Source organism: Oxyura jamaicensis, chromosome 6 (genome assembly GCF_011077185.1).
Source record: "Oxyura jamaicensis isolate SHBP4307 breed ruddy duck chromosome 6, BPBGC_Ojam_1.0, whole genome shotgun sequence".
Classification (NCBI taxonomy): domain Eukaryota; kingdom Metazoa; phylum Chordata; class Aves; order Anseriformes; family Anatidae; genus Oxyura; species Oxyura jamaicensis.
In genome coordinates this window covers 32,761,277-32,775,114 of record NC_048898.1, presented here as the reverse complement: position 1 = coordinate 32,775,114, position 13,838 = coordinate 32,761,277, and the positions used below count along the sequence as shown (strand labels likewise).

The window sequence follows — 13,838 nt, the reverse complement described above, 5'->3', positions numbered from 1 at the left end:
ATCTTGTTTCTCCACTTCAAATATAATAATTTATAAAATGAACGTAACTTAGTGCTCATGCCATTTGGTCCTGGTGGATCACGCTGCTCCTACGTAGCATTGTGGCACAAACCAGCCGGCCCCGAGCACTGGACTTGTGAAGTCTGTAGCCAGAACATTTAGCTTATGGAAGGTTGTTAAAGGAGAACTTTTTTCATGGATGTGACACAAACCTCCTCCTTTTGCAAGAGCTGCTATTGAAATCTTTATTACAGAGTCAGTTCTTCAGCAACTGAAGATTACAGAAAACTGAGGGAAAGAAACAAAACAAAACAAAACAACAACAACAAAAACCCACACCACAAATACAGGTGGAGTTACTGACTAGAGTGCCTTGTTTGTGCATGTACCAAAAAATCTTAATAAATATATATATATATATTTTTATATATATATATATATATTTTTTTTTTTTTCCTAAAAGCTCCTAATTGCTTCTTACACGCGCCTCCTGGAACAGAAGAGATTGCTCTTACTTGCTGGCGAAAATTCTCACACCCTGCAGGAGATCACTTCACTCTTATCAATGTCTTCAATGCCTTCAGGGAAGCTGCTGCAAACTCTGCAAGCCAATGTAAGTGTACCCATGTCAGGCAAATAAACCCAGCGATTCTTTTAATTTTTATTTTTTAAGGAAAAGTCATTGTTGGTATTCGGTTCATGAACCCTTTCTGAATTCTTTCTAGAATTGCTAATTTGCAGGGAGAGGATCAGCCTTTGCAAACAAATATTTATTAACTAATTAGAAGGGACCTAGGACAGCAAAACTCACCCAGCAAGGACACACCAGCACTATTACAATTGTCATTTGTGACATTGTACAAAAACAGAAAGATGCTTCCTGCTGTAAGAACACATAACCCAGGTTTCAGACGTGAAATAACCCAGCTGAGGAGGGACTTGATTTCCCAGCAGCCCAGCAATTGTTAAGGTTTACCAGGTGGTCTTTTACGATATTTACAGGAAGCCAAATGAAATCCAGGGGACTGTACAGCAGACAAAAGGACTTTCAGGGACTCTTCTGGTGAAAGAAGCTTCTCTGCTCACAGGAGACATGCCTGAACACCAGTTCCACTTCCTAATACAGGACAGCAGGATTGTTTCACGTTCAGTGGTGTTGAATGTTGGAGAGGTCGAAGAGAAAATGTCCTTTAACAGCATAAGACGATCACCAGCTCCACAAACATGGTTTCACTTCTGTGTCCCATGCTGAATCCAGGAAGTCAGGAAATACAGTTGCCAGTCATTCTATTTGAAGCTATTATCTTTTACATACCAAATGTCTAATATTTTGATTAAAAAATAGCTAAAATTTGATAAAATTACGTGAAGATATCAAGTATTGCCCAGTCGCTTTACAGACAAGATCAGTGAGCCTAAGCTGTCCACATGGCTCTTGATACCAGAATATTGGACAGCTCTGACACAGCTACTTGCTCTAAATTGTGTTTAATCTATTGTACCAGTCAAAGAGCATTTTACAGAGCTGTATCTCTGCAAATAGTGCCTATCAGTAAGACTGTGCTTTAAGCCAAAATACTGTTTTTCCCTCCACAGACTACAGTAATGAAAAATGGTGTCGTGATTATTTTCTAAGCTGTTCTGCACTGAGGATGGCAGAAATTATCAGAGCCGAACTAGTAGAGATTATGAAGCGTATTGAACTTCCCATTTCAGAGCCGGACTTTGGATCACAAGAAAATGTACTAAACATTAAGAAAGCTCTCTTATCTGGTTACTTTATGCATGTAAGGAAAAATACCGTGGTTTTATCTTACTGTGCCGTTAACTTACGTAGAATTCTTTCAGAGAACTTCAGTTCGGTAATGAAATCTTTTGATCATCAGAAAGGGTAAAAGCCCCTTTTTCTACACCATATCAGACAAACACTTTAGCTGATTCCAATCTTCTCCCTGGTGTTCAGCTATCACAGCATGAAGTCCACATACTTCACTGCAAGAAGAACACTGTCAACATGCCTTTCACTCAAAAGAACTTTTTCACCTCAAAAAACTCTAACTTGTAATGTTCTCTCAGGTATTATTTCCTTTTTGAATATGGTTTTTTGTGGAAATACACTGGAATACACTTGTTGAATGTTTAGATATACAAAATAAACAGCTTTCTTCATCTCAAGCAAATGAGGTACTCTAATTGTGCACATAAATAGAAAGATTAACGGTTTATTTTCACTTGAAAGTATGCTTTCCTGTACATCACTGTGCTCTACCTAAAAATACAAGAATGACTCCTCCAGATAAGTTATTACTTCAAGTGCCCCACACACATTGTTTTTTACAGTCTTCTGTTTTTTTAAGAATAGATCTGCTAATACATAGACCCTTCAAAGCCCACCACCCAGTTCACACATTTACTGTATAAGCCTGCCCGTATTTGTTGCAGATGGTTTCCCTTCAAATACACAGGTAACATTCTCCTTAACAGCAAACCCCATTTTACAGTACCCAGTCCCTAGCTTTCCCATAGAAATTTGGGAATAGGTTTATGTTCTCCCATGAAAATATCTGAAAACAAGTTTAATGCCTGGATCGAATATAATAGGGAAACACTGGTCTATGTGTTTTGTACATTCAATTAAGTAATGGATAACTCTTTGCTCTTTTAGATTGCTCGTGACGTAGATGGCTCAGGTAACTACTTAATGTTAGCACACAGACAAGTAGCCCAGCTTCATCCTTTCTCATCATATTATAACACCAGAAGAATTCCTGAGTGGGTTTTGTTCCACGAGTTCAGTGTATCGGAAGACAATTCCATCAGAGTCGTCTCTGAGATATCCCCCGATCTGTAAGTTAACAATGGTGACACCACTTCTCCACTCAGGTCTCTACAACAAAAACAAAACTTAAGTCATAAACAGGGTAAGGATGCTTGTGCATATTGAGAGCAATGCTTGAAGAACAAATCAGCTAGTGTCTTTTCCTTTTTTGTTGTCATAAAAGTAGCTATCTTCTAGTTCAGCTGAGAAATCCTTTATTGCATAATTGATTCAGGCACTGAGTGAGCCTCACTGTCTGCCAGTGTAACTGTTATCAATTCATCCACTGAAAAAAACCTTACAAGAAGCAAAAGCTTCTTACAAGGTAAAATATATGGAAAAAAAATGAAGGAAAAGTTAACACTGCTGTGTACTTACGGATTAATCTAGCTGGAAAATTCTTTGTTTCCTGAAAAGCTATTTTCCAGCAAATCTTTTTCTTGACATGTTTTATGTATTCATACCAACTGTTTATGAATTCAAGAAAAGACTACAGCCTCTTCTCTGCAAAAAGCTCTTTGTACTGGAGAAAACCATTTCACTGTCCTCTTTTTTAATTTCCAATGGTTATAAGAAAGCCATCTCCTACTCTTATTGAACAAAAAATATGTTAAAATCCAGAGAAATTACTATCTAATGCAATCTGCAGTACTGGGAACTGAACCACAGTGAACCAAAATCACGTGATGCATAGACAGAGGATATTAAGTCCAGCAAGCCTACTGACAGCACAAATCACTACTACATCTTGCAGACAGCTTTGAGTTTAAATACCAGTTTTGTAGCTGTGTGCATCAGCGTATTGACAGTCTCTTTTGTATAAGCCTGAAAATAGCTATCCAAACACTTCAAAATTCAATTAAAAAAATACTATTTTGTCTTACTTCCTCAACAGGTTCGTGAAGCTGACACCTCAGTACTATTTTAGCAATCTTCCTCCCAGCGAAAGTAAGGATATTCTGCAGGAAGCGATCAATCACTTGTCACCTGTTTCAGCCATGAAGGAGGAACGGAAAACTAACAATGACAACAAAGAAAATGAAAAATATCACCAAGCTCCCACAGAACACAGATGTATTATTCAGTGATTTTAGACTATCATATATTAGATCAATATAAATAAAACAGTATACGCACTATACATCCCCATCTCAACTCATGTAACTATTTTGAACTTCTGGTATAAATGTATTTACCGGAAGAAAACATATAGAAGCACTTTTGTTAACAAAAGGAGTTGCAGACGTTTTGTAACATCAAAATATATGTCTTAGATCTGGTTAAAAACATTTTGAGCAGTTCTTCAGGGTTTTTTTTGTAACACTGGACTTTTATTGACTGTTTAATGATGATACCAAAGTATAGTAAGATACAGTATTCTGAAATATTAATTTGACGGGTATTTTTAGTTGTACCAACTACTTGTCTTTTAAGTGTACAGAGGAAGCATTTGAGCAGTACAAAACCGTTAACTCCATAGCAGTCTTCTGAAAATATAAAGTTTTGCATGGCTGCTTTATAAAAAAACTTGATAGGAAAGTTCATGGTGAGAGATAGTCTTTGAGTTTATCCATAATTGCATTAATTCCATCGGCTGGAACGACCATAACAGTCCGCAAAGGTTTCATTGGTACATCGTCAAAGGACCATCTGCCGCCCAAACAGGTGTCACTTTCCTCTTGCACAGAATAGCTGAACTTCAGAAGAGCTTTCTAAGCAACAGAAATAAATGCATTAGGATTAAGTGTTTTGATTAGCCTGAAGATAATACATCACCTAAACAAAGTAGAAATAATGATTCTATCATGCACATGCTTGTAAAGAAGAAAGTTATTTTCTTCCCTATTGGAAGTCCACCAAAACAACCTACAACAGAATCGACTATGAAGTGCATTAAACTATTTGCTTTTCACCTTATTTTACAACTCATATTAAACTCTAAAATGACTGCCATCATTACATTTTGGTAGCATCAGAATAAAAAACCAAAAAGGAAAAATCAATGCCCCTTTATTTGGTTACTGCGACTCATTTTACATGGTTTTAAAACAAGAGCAAACCACTAGCTGTGTAATCTTGGGAATTAACAGATCAGCCAAAACCCAGAGAAGAGGAACAGTAAGAGACTGCAGGCAGTGTGTGTGAAAAGGGATAGTTTGGTGCAGGCAACATGTGGAAGGCCTGATGGATAGGAAAAAATTACCTAAGTGTTTCTAGTAGTCACATGAGCCAGTTTAAGAAGTATAAACTGAACTCCTAAGGAGAAAAACTAATCTAACATCCACCCTTTGCAGGGAAAGTTAAGTTCCAGTCTCCCTGTAGTTTGGCTATTTACTAACTGTACCTCAAGGCTGTAAATTGAATTTGGGAAGATTGGAAGAACCATCAAATTAATTGAGTGGCTTTGCTAAAGAACAAACAATTTGAGCAATGGAGGCCCTAAACTTTTAATCAACTCCAAGTCTGTTTGTAATAGTTTTTCTTCTGCTCCCTCAATAACATTTTAAGGACCAGAATAAAGCACAGCCAAGGAACTGACAAGTGCAAGAAGGCATCTCTCTGTTTTATTCAGCTCTAAGTATCTGCCTCACTGCATTTAATACCATTTTATGGAAACCTAATTAACATTGTGTGACTGGGGAGGATATGCACTCCAACACTAATTTATTCAGCACATATATATTCTTAAATTCAGAGACTAATCTAGAAGGATTAGGAAGGAATTCTAATATTAGAAGGATTCTAATATCCTTCAGAATGTGTTAAATTATTTTGTTAAAAATGCTAGAAAGACTTACAAAGAAAAGCAAGTTCAGTTTGAGTCTACCCACTTGAGTTGAAAATTATTACAATTTAGATAAAAACATGCAATTAGTCTTTAAAACGCTTCTCAACATAACATAAAAACAAACACAAAATAGGTCTTTAGAATATAACACCTGTGGACGCATGGGCATCACAGGCTTCTCCCCTTCATTTTTTTAATGACATGTTTATGTAGAGTTCATTTTTGGTTGGTAAAGCTGCTGTGACATACACAAAAAGCAAACCCTAAACTTGTTGCTGCACAGAGGCTACAGCGGTACTACCTATAATTATCAAAGAATGCACCCAGCTACATTTTTCTTCTTCCCAAGGAATATAATCATAGCCATATCATAGCCTCTACCGAGAGGAACGTCATGGATGATTACACACGGAACTTGTGCCATTAACCATGATGCATGTGCAAGGACTTTATCCTGTAGGCACTGCCAGAAATGAAGAAACAGTGGGCTCTACACAAAACAGTAACGTTATGGAATAATATTTTTAAAGCTTTAGAAAAAAAAAAACAAACACCGAAAGTTTCTATGCGTTTCAAATTACGTTTTTAATTTAATTTCCTGCATCCTTGCCTTTCTTGATTTCGCTTGTGACCAGAATTGTGTAGGCAGCCTGCCTTGGGAAATTGGAAGTAATATTTTCATCTCAGTATTTTTACACTTAATATTAATATACTCGTTCTGAGTATAATAGAAATAGAAAAGGGAAGTGATGTCTACTTGTTTTGATCTTCAAAGGGCATATTCTGAACAGTCTTTGGAAATAACAAGCATCCAAAAGGAAATCGACACATCAGCTTTGCACACAATACCAACAACAGAACTGCGGAGCTTTGCATCTGTTAAGTTTCTTGGGAAGAATTCTCAGAGAAATACATTTAATTGCATTACTAAATCTAAACAAAGCCTCACAGCTGTTTTTCTGACACTGGTCTAACTACATTAGAAGAAAAGGAAATGAGATCTGTGCTTTTAAGTATTAACCATGTACTGAAGGTTCTGATTGAAAGTCCAACAACAGATTCCTCTGCATTTTTTTGGAAACTTTATTCTTTTAAGTATTTCAAGCTGTGACACGATTAAGTTAGAGCACCCTGTAAGCTACTACCTGTTGTTTGAGCTGCTGCTCTCAAACACCACTTGTAATGTAGATCATGTTAGCTTAAACCCCTTTGACAAAGCTAACCTGCTCAACCAGCAATTCAAAAGCTCGCAGACAGTTTTCTTTAGTTAGCAGTTTAGCAAGTCTTCTGCATTTGCTGTTATTCAGATTAAAGAGAAGAACTCCACCATTCCCAAACTAAAAATGAGTATCAAACTGTTGCAAGGGGACACTAATAAGTCCTGGGACACGCTGTTAAATGCAATGCCCAGATTCATTACCATTTACTCATCCTCAAAATGGGGATGTTTCATTCACAAAATTTCAACAAGTCTTACAATTATTACATTAAATTAAGGTTCTTCAACTTTGCTATGTAAGTAAATAAAGAGATAGAGTTAATTCTCTGAGGCCAAGACACACAAAAAATAACACTGGCTATTTCCCCTGAAGTCTCTGACTATTGCAGGTATCCTTCCCATTTTTTTCATCCTCCTCATAGCACTGGTATCAGGTAGTAATGCTGCCACAGGCCACACCTAGGCAACAGCTTTCTCACCATCATGCTGTGACCTGATAGAAATCACATTAGTGAACTTATGCCAGTGCAGAGGGTTAATCAATAGTCTGGACTTATGAGTGCTCGTCAGCAGCCAGCTGAACATGAGCCAGCAGCGTGCCCAGGTAGCCAAGAAGGCCAACGGCAACCTGGCCTGCATCGGAAGTACTGTGCTTGTCCCTCAGTACTTGTCCCTCAGTACTCAGCACTGGAGAGGCCGCTCCTCGAGTACCATGTTCAGTTTTGGGCCCCTCACTACAAGAAGAATATGAGTTACTGGAACATGTTCAGAGAAGAGCAATGAAACTGGTGAAGGGACTAGAAAACAAAAGACATGAAGAGTTGCTGAGGAAACTGGTGTTGTTTATTCTGGAGAAATATGTAACCGTATCTTTGTAAAAATATCCCTTGAATTCATGGTGGTACACCTTTTTGTAGATGTTGTAAAGAAAAATAAACATTTTGAACTCATCAAATCGAATACGTTACCTCATAAAAGAATTCTTCCTCTGCATTTGCAAACATTAATTCCTCCTTTTGCTCATTTCTCTTCCCTTCTCTCTTCTTAGAACTGCTCTTTGTGGCTTCTGTAAAGGTCTTGCTGATAAGAAGGTAATAGTGACACTTTCCACACGGTTTGTTTGTTCTCTGTGCTTCCGTCAACTCTTTCCTAAAGATAAATTAATGTTTACAGGTACAATTTAAAAATAAATGTTTACACACACAATTTAAACCTTCAGCAGTGTAAAACTTGTGATGTATTAGTGTAGAAAGCATATTTGTACTGAAACCTAGTCTTTTACTGGTGCCTCAGAAAAAAAAAATTGTATACGCATTCCTGGTACTTAACAAACTATTTGCACTTTAAATCAATAAAAATAAGGATGTCTTTTCACCTCCCTCTGCCAACATATCTCTTTTTTCCAGAATATTGTTCATGGCAAAGAAAGTATTTAAAAGGATTTGAAGTGCAGCTCTCCTGGAAATACATCACTTTAGCACTTCCATGAGGAGCTCTAAGAGCCAGAAGATACTCTTGCCCACCCTTGTGTTACACAATATCACTGCAATGCTCCAAAACCATTAAGACAAAGAGACCGAACTGAATTTGAGTTGTGACAAGTGCAGTCCTAGCAGCATATCTCAAGATCAAGCCCTCAAGTAGCTCATTTTTTAATTTAAAAACCTTACTGACTAACCCTATCTACGTGTTTTCTTCCATATCAAAGTAGTAATTCCTTGAAGGTCTATGCTACTGTTTGAACGATCCGTTAACAGCAGCCAACTGAATCTGACTTCTAATCTCACCTCACAGAAAGGGGAAAAAAAAACAAAACACACCTTTGTTCAATTACTAGAGTTCCTTAACCAACATAATTTCCTGGTTCTCAATGTGGCATTAAAACAATGTAACATTGTATCACAGCTGATTTATTTACTTGATCTATGATGCAAATAGAAGAATTCGGAAGAGATCAACCAACTCCTAACCTGCTTCACTCATTTATCCAAACTTAATCAAAATACTGAATATGGTTTTCATGGGCCAGAACTTAGTCACCTTATAAGACTGTCCCTCAACCCAAAACTTCCGTTCCAGAGCCAGATGTTAACACACAGTCAGAAATATCCAAGTTGCTCAATATTAGCAAACTTACAATTTTTAAATTTTCCTAGATCAATATGAAAATAATCTGCAATACAAAGAGAAACTATGATATACACATAGCTATTTCTTTAGAGGAAATCACTTAAAAATATGTGCTGTGATACTACCTTAAATGTATTGAAAAGTTTGAAAAGCCTGAGGATATAAAAAATATTAAAAAAACACAGAGAGGAAATTTCATCTGAGATGAAAATCGTTTTTTTTTAGTTCATGTCTTACTTATAGTACCAGTTTTCTTAACACAGTTCTATATAAATAAGATTTCTTAAGAGATATGAAGGAAAAGCACTGTTCAACATCACATCAAGAAAAAAAAACAACTTACTGAAGCTGCTGGTGCATGGGCAAAGCAATCTGTGGTGGTACATTAATGAATCTTTCGCTTAGTAGGAAACCCACAGGCTTAGTATCATCTTTTAGGAGCTTATCCAGTTGTTCAACTACATGCTGTTCACAATTTTTCTCACACCGGCTTAGAATTAGCTCCTTGATTTGTTCAGCACATTGTGTACCCTAGAATCAAAATGTATATTTTCTTTACATTCACACAATAAAATTACTATTCACACATGAAAATCTTGAAAGTGAACTTCAAGAGAATATTCAACAGGTCTATCAACAATTTCCTTAAGTGGTCCCTAAAGCATTGCACAATAGCTCTGAAATTATTTACCAACCCTGAAGCTGAGGGCAAGCAATAGTTCTTAACTGATAAGAATGCAAGTACGAGCTACATCAGTACATTCAGCAGGAAAATCTGAAATCTGCAAAAGATGAAAGTGAAGAAATACAAGAGGATGACAGTCCAGTTGCCCTGGAACTACTTGTTACACCTAATTTTAATTCTCTGTTCCAATCTTAGCTTTGACCTTCAGCAAGTTATTCAGGACTAGATCCAAAAGGAATTCAGAATACTGAACCAACTGTCTAGGCTTGTTATACAAGGCAGAAAAGCAGAACAAAGCCTCACTTATGATGACTAGAAGTTAATCAGGAACACCAACCTTCCTTTCAGTTAAGTTTAAGAAGCTTATAAAACCAAAGACTTCATCGTCGTCATCATCGTCACTGCTGTCTTCTTGGACTTCTGCTTGCTATTCAATAAAGAAAAAACAATTCATATTGACATTCGATTTCCACTCTCAGCAGCAAAAAATGTTTTTCTTTCTAGAAGATGCTCTGCAGATGACAACCATCTAGGTAATCTGTACCAACACACAGCCTACAAATTCTGGTTATGGTTATCGAAGTGCCACATCATGGAATGGCTCTGTGTATTTAGAGCCAGCTATAGAGAGCGAGGTCATGCATCTTCTACAGCAGGATCTTTTGAAAGGCACTAAAATTTGATAGCTCATATTTAATATGCAGCTTACTGGTATAAGGGATAGCACCACCTTAAGGAAAACTTTTTTTTTCAGTTTCTAATGCAGGGGAATAAGCCTACAAAGCCTTAAAAAAAAAAAAAAAAAAAAAGAACATAGAATAGAGCTTTAGTAAGAAAGGTAAGAAAAAGCTCGACAATACTCCACAGTAAGAAACTTGGCCAAGGAATAAGGGATCATGCTGTTGTAACATAAGGATCATATTAACCTTGGGCAGAAAAACTAGTGGCACGAGAAAAGAAGGGAAAGGATAGCAATGACACAGTGCAACCAGGTACCATGGCATAACTGTGCCCTGCAGCCAGAGCTTATCTGGGTTTGAAAGGAACAGCAGCACGAGATCCTGAGCACCGTACAGTACAGTACTGAACAGCTTCCTTGGCCAGCAGTAACTCAGGAGTCTCTGCAGAGTGCTCCACTGCCACAGGAAAAGGAATTCAGGGCTTGCTTCAGGGTCATTTCCTACACCCAAAGAATTCTGCAGACTACCGAGGAAACCACAAGAAGAAATTGCATGGGGGGTATTTTTGGTGTATACGTCTGTATATCCTGAGAATTCAGAGAAATTATAAGGTTCCATTTCTTACTGAGATGTAACAGAGATATTCAGTATTATGACTAGCACACCAAAACTCATTAAGAAAACGGAAGAGAGTTCTGTATGTGAAAAGAAAGCAATCGAAAGAGTAAATCAAATTCCTCGTTTGGTTGAAACTAGACATGGAAAATCTCACCTCCCATAGAACAATTATTCTCAAAGCAAGAAAGCAAGCAAATTACAAATGACATTAAAGACGGGAGCCACTTCTGGAAATGTGTTATTTCATTTCAAAGTAAAAGGTATTGTGCCTAATTTACATAAGTGATTTCTATCTTACCTTGATAATACTTCCAATATGATTCTGTTGTATTAATATATCCGTTAATTCAGCAGTGTTAACAGGAGCTTTTAGAAACAACTGGAAAATAAGAAACAAATATTAAGATATTTTAGACCTGGTATTATATCATGGGCCACTCAGCAGAAAATAAAGTCAGAAATTTCTCTAAGTTGTTATGCAATGGTGTTCTTTAACTTCCATTTAGTGGGGTTTGTTTATTCCTACAATGCGATACCATAAAGACCAAAAAGCAGCTTCTTAAAGTGCTTGCTCCTTGACTCTTCACAAGCTGGCATTTTGTGTACTGAGTTTGGTACGGTCTGAATAGTTGCTGAGATTAAATTTACAAGAACAAGAAGAGCCAGCAGAAGACTGGAAGCTGCCACACTGAACACACATATTTAGAGCCATAATTAATAAAAAGCTCTCCAAAAGGATGATTAACACAGTTTTCCAGGCAGCAACTAACACAATGAAGAAGGAAGGATTGTACACACTGTGGCCTATAGTCACAGGGTAAAGTTCTAGAAACTGTGGTTTAGAAGACATGTTTAGTAAAATGTGGGTGTATTTAATCTTCATGAGCTGAAGCACAGTAAAACTAAGAACCGATACAAATAATGTGAACCAACGGCTCTGTGTGACTCTACTATTTAACAGAAATATCATCCAAGCTAACAAGAAACCAAAGTACCTGTTGAAGTAACTTCTTTATCCCACTGTAGTCATTGTCTGATATTGAATGAGCTTCAAATTCAATATTCACTTCCTACAAAGAAGCAAAATGCAGAAAATCAAACATACTTTGCAGGAAGCCGTATCAAAACAAAGCTAGACTATAACAAACTTGAAGAAACTTGAAGAAATTGATCTAATTTCCATCTTTCAGTAACATCAGCAATTTGACACTTTTTGTCATTTCTTTTGTAGTCTTCAGAGCACACCCGTAAAAGTAACTTTTTAAAATTAACTTACAAGTTGTGTTGCAAACAAACCTGTAATGCAGTTCCCGCAATCCAGTTCCCATAATTATGCTTACTATGGCCACATAGACTCGTAGTGTAAAGAAGTTTGACCCAGCCATTTAAACTCTTAAAACTGCAAGACTGGAGTAGAATGCCTTGGCTAAAGACAAACTTTTCTGCAGAACACACTCGGTGCAACTACCAAACGTTCTGCTGGTATTCTACGAGTACTGCTTGTCAGGTTTGGATTGCTGCTCATTTTTTCTGTGAACCACTGTTCTACGTCACCCAAACTGACTTTGCTATTTAATTGTTGTGTTTCATTCCACTTCCTGAATGATTTAAACAACCGAGCCTTACTTTTTCACCCATTAAGACTCATAACTCTCTCTAATCCCAAATCAAGGTCATGGACTTGACAGCCCGCTGGGAGAACAGCCTTAATATTTACCATGCAGAAAACAGGTATACAACTAATTATGAAATGGGGGAAATGAAAATCAGGACACTATCACATGTGTTTTTCTATAGTCTGTCATGGGTACATGACACGCAGAAAACATCCTCAAATCCCCTGCCACTCAAACAGCGCTCCCAGGCTCAAGGAACTTCATCCACAAACGCCACCGTATAAACCACTGCTCTGGCAACATGTAGGAAAGCTACATTTTAAGAAATATATAAGGTCAAACTAAGTCAATACCCATTTTACGTGGCACGTGTTTCTAGCAAGTGGTAAATGTGCTTTTTTGTCACGTTAGTATGACGGATACTAATTTTCTATTGTGACAGTTTAAAAAAAAGTATTTATTTGGTACCCAGCTGAGGCCCTATCAAAGAAAAAATAAAAGGAAGTTAACTCAAAGGAAGATCCCAGTGAATGAAGTTAGTGAAATATTTGTTTTTGAAATATACCAAGTTAAAGAAAAAAAAAAACACATGGATACTTTTATTGATTAATTTAAGTCCTATGAAAACGAGAAATTGCCTTATCACCCTAAGCCTGTGACAACGTTGAACTCTGGGGCCCATCCTCCCAGAAAGAAGCCCCTGCTGCAGCCACATGAACAGAGAGCTCAGGGAGGAAACCAACATGTGATCTTGACGTCTGGCGTGGCTCTTTTTTCTTTAAATTCACAGAAACTAACGCAAATTGGAGCACACGTGTGCTGAAGGCACTCCTTTAAAGCAGCTGGCCGCGGCTCCACCTCTGCCGGTCGCTGCATCGCGCGTTGCAGCTGCGGTCCCAGCGAGCACAGGGGGTGTTCGCAGCGCTGTCCTGCTGCCTCCATCACACGCTTCCGTGGCTCCACAGCTCGCCTCGGTCGCGACAAGCCAGTCGCGACGACAATCGCTCACCTGGAAGCGCAAACCTCGGCCGAGCACGCCCGGATAAAGGCAAGGCTTACAGGCGCACCAAGGCCGGGGCGAGGCACTACCCGCATCCCCCGCGGTGCCCCGGCCCCACTCACCTCCTCCACCCGCTCCTCCTCAGAGCCCGAGCCGCCCGAGGACTCCGACTCCGAGCCCGAGCCCGACTCGGAGCCCGGCTCCGGGGCTGCTGCCTGGGCCCGGGCCCGGCGCTTGGGCGGCGTGGCCATGGCGGGGCCGCGCAGGCGCTGCGGGGCCGGAAG

The 13,838-nt window shown here is 38.4% G+C and overlaps 2 protein-coding genes across 2 annotated transcripts in view; one reads left to right on the top strand and one right to left on the bottom strand.

Moving 5' to 3' along the window:
* Nucleotides 1-4,364, top strand: part of DHX32 (DEAH-box helicase 32 (putative)) — a 24,486-nt gene extending 20,122 nt beyond the window's left edge. Inside the window, exons 8-11 of the mRNA XM_035330117.1 lie at nucleotides 464-613; nucleotides 1,558-1,787; nucleotides 2,666-2,847; nucleotides 3,714-4,364. Coding sequence (XP_035186008.1) covers nucleotides 464-613; nucleotides 1,558-1,787; nucleotides 2,666-2,847; nucleotides 3,714-3,906 — 755 coding nt within the window. The 3' untranslated portion in view covers nucleotides 3,907-4,364. The remainder of the gene's footprint in view (nucleotides 1-463; nucleotides 614-1,557; nucleotides 1,788-2,665; nucleotides 2,848-3,713) is intronic.
* BCCIP (BRCA2 and CDKN1A interacting protein) lies at nucleotides 4,023-13,838 on the bottom strand. The gene is made up of 7 exons (XM_035329414.1): nucleotides 13,677-13,838; nucleotides 11,934-12,008; nucleotides 11,237-11,317; nucleotides 9,978-10,067; nucleotides 9,299-9,486; nucleotides 7,794-7,974; nucleotides 4,023-4,530 (listed from the first exon to the last, which is right to left on the bottom strand). Exons 1-7 carry the CDS (start codon nucleotides 13,803-13,805, stop codon nucleotides 4,360-4,362), a joined length of 915 nt encoding a protein of 304 aa, XP_035185305.1. The 5' UTR covers nucleotides 13,806-13,838; the 3' UTR covers nucleotides 4,023-4,359.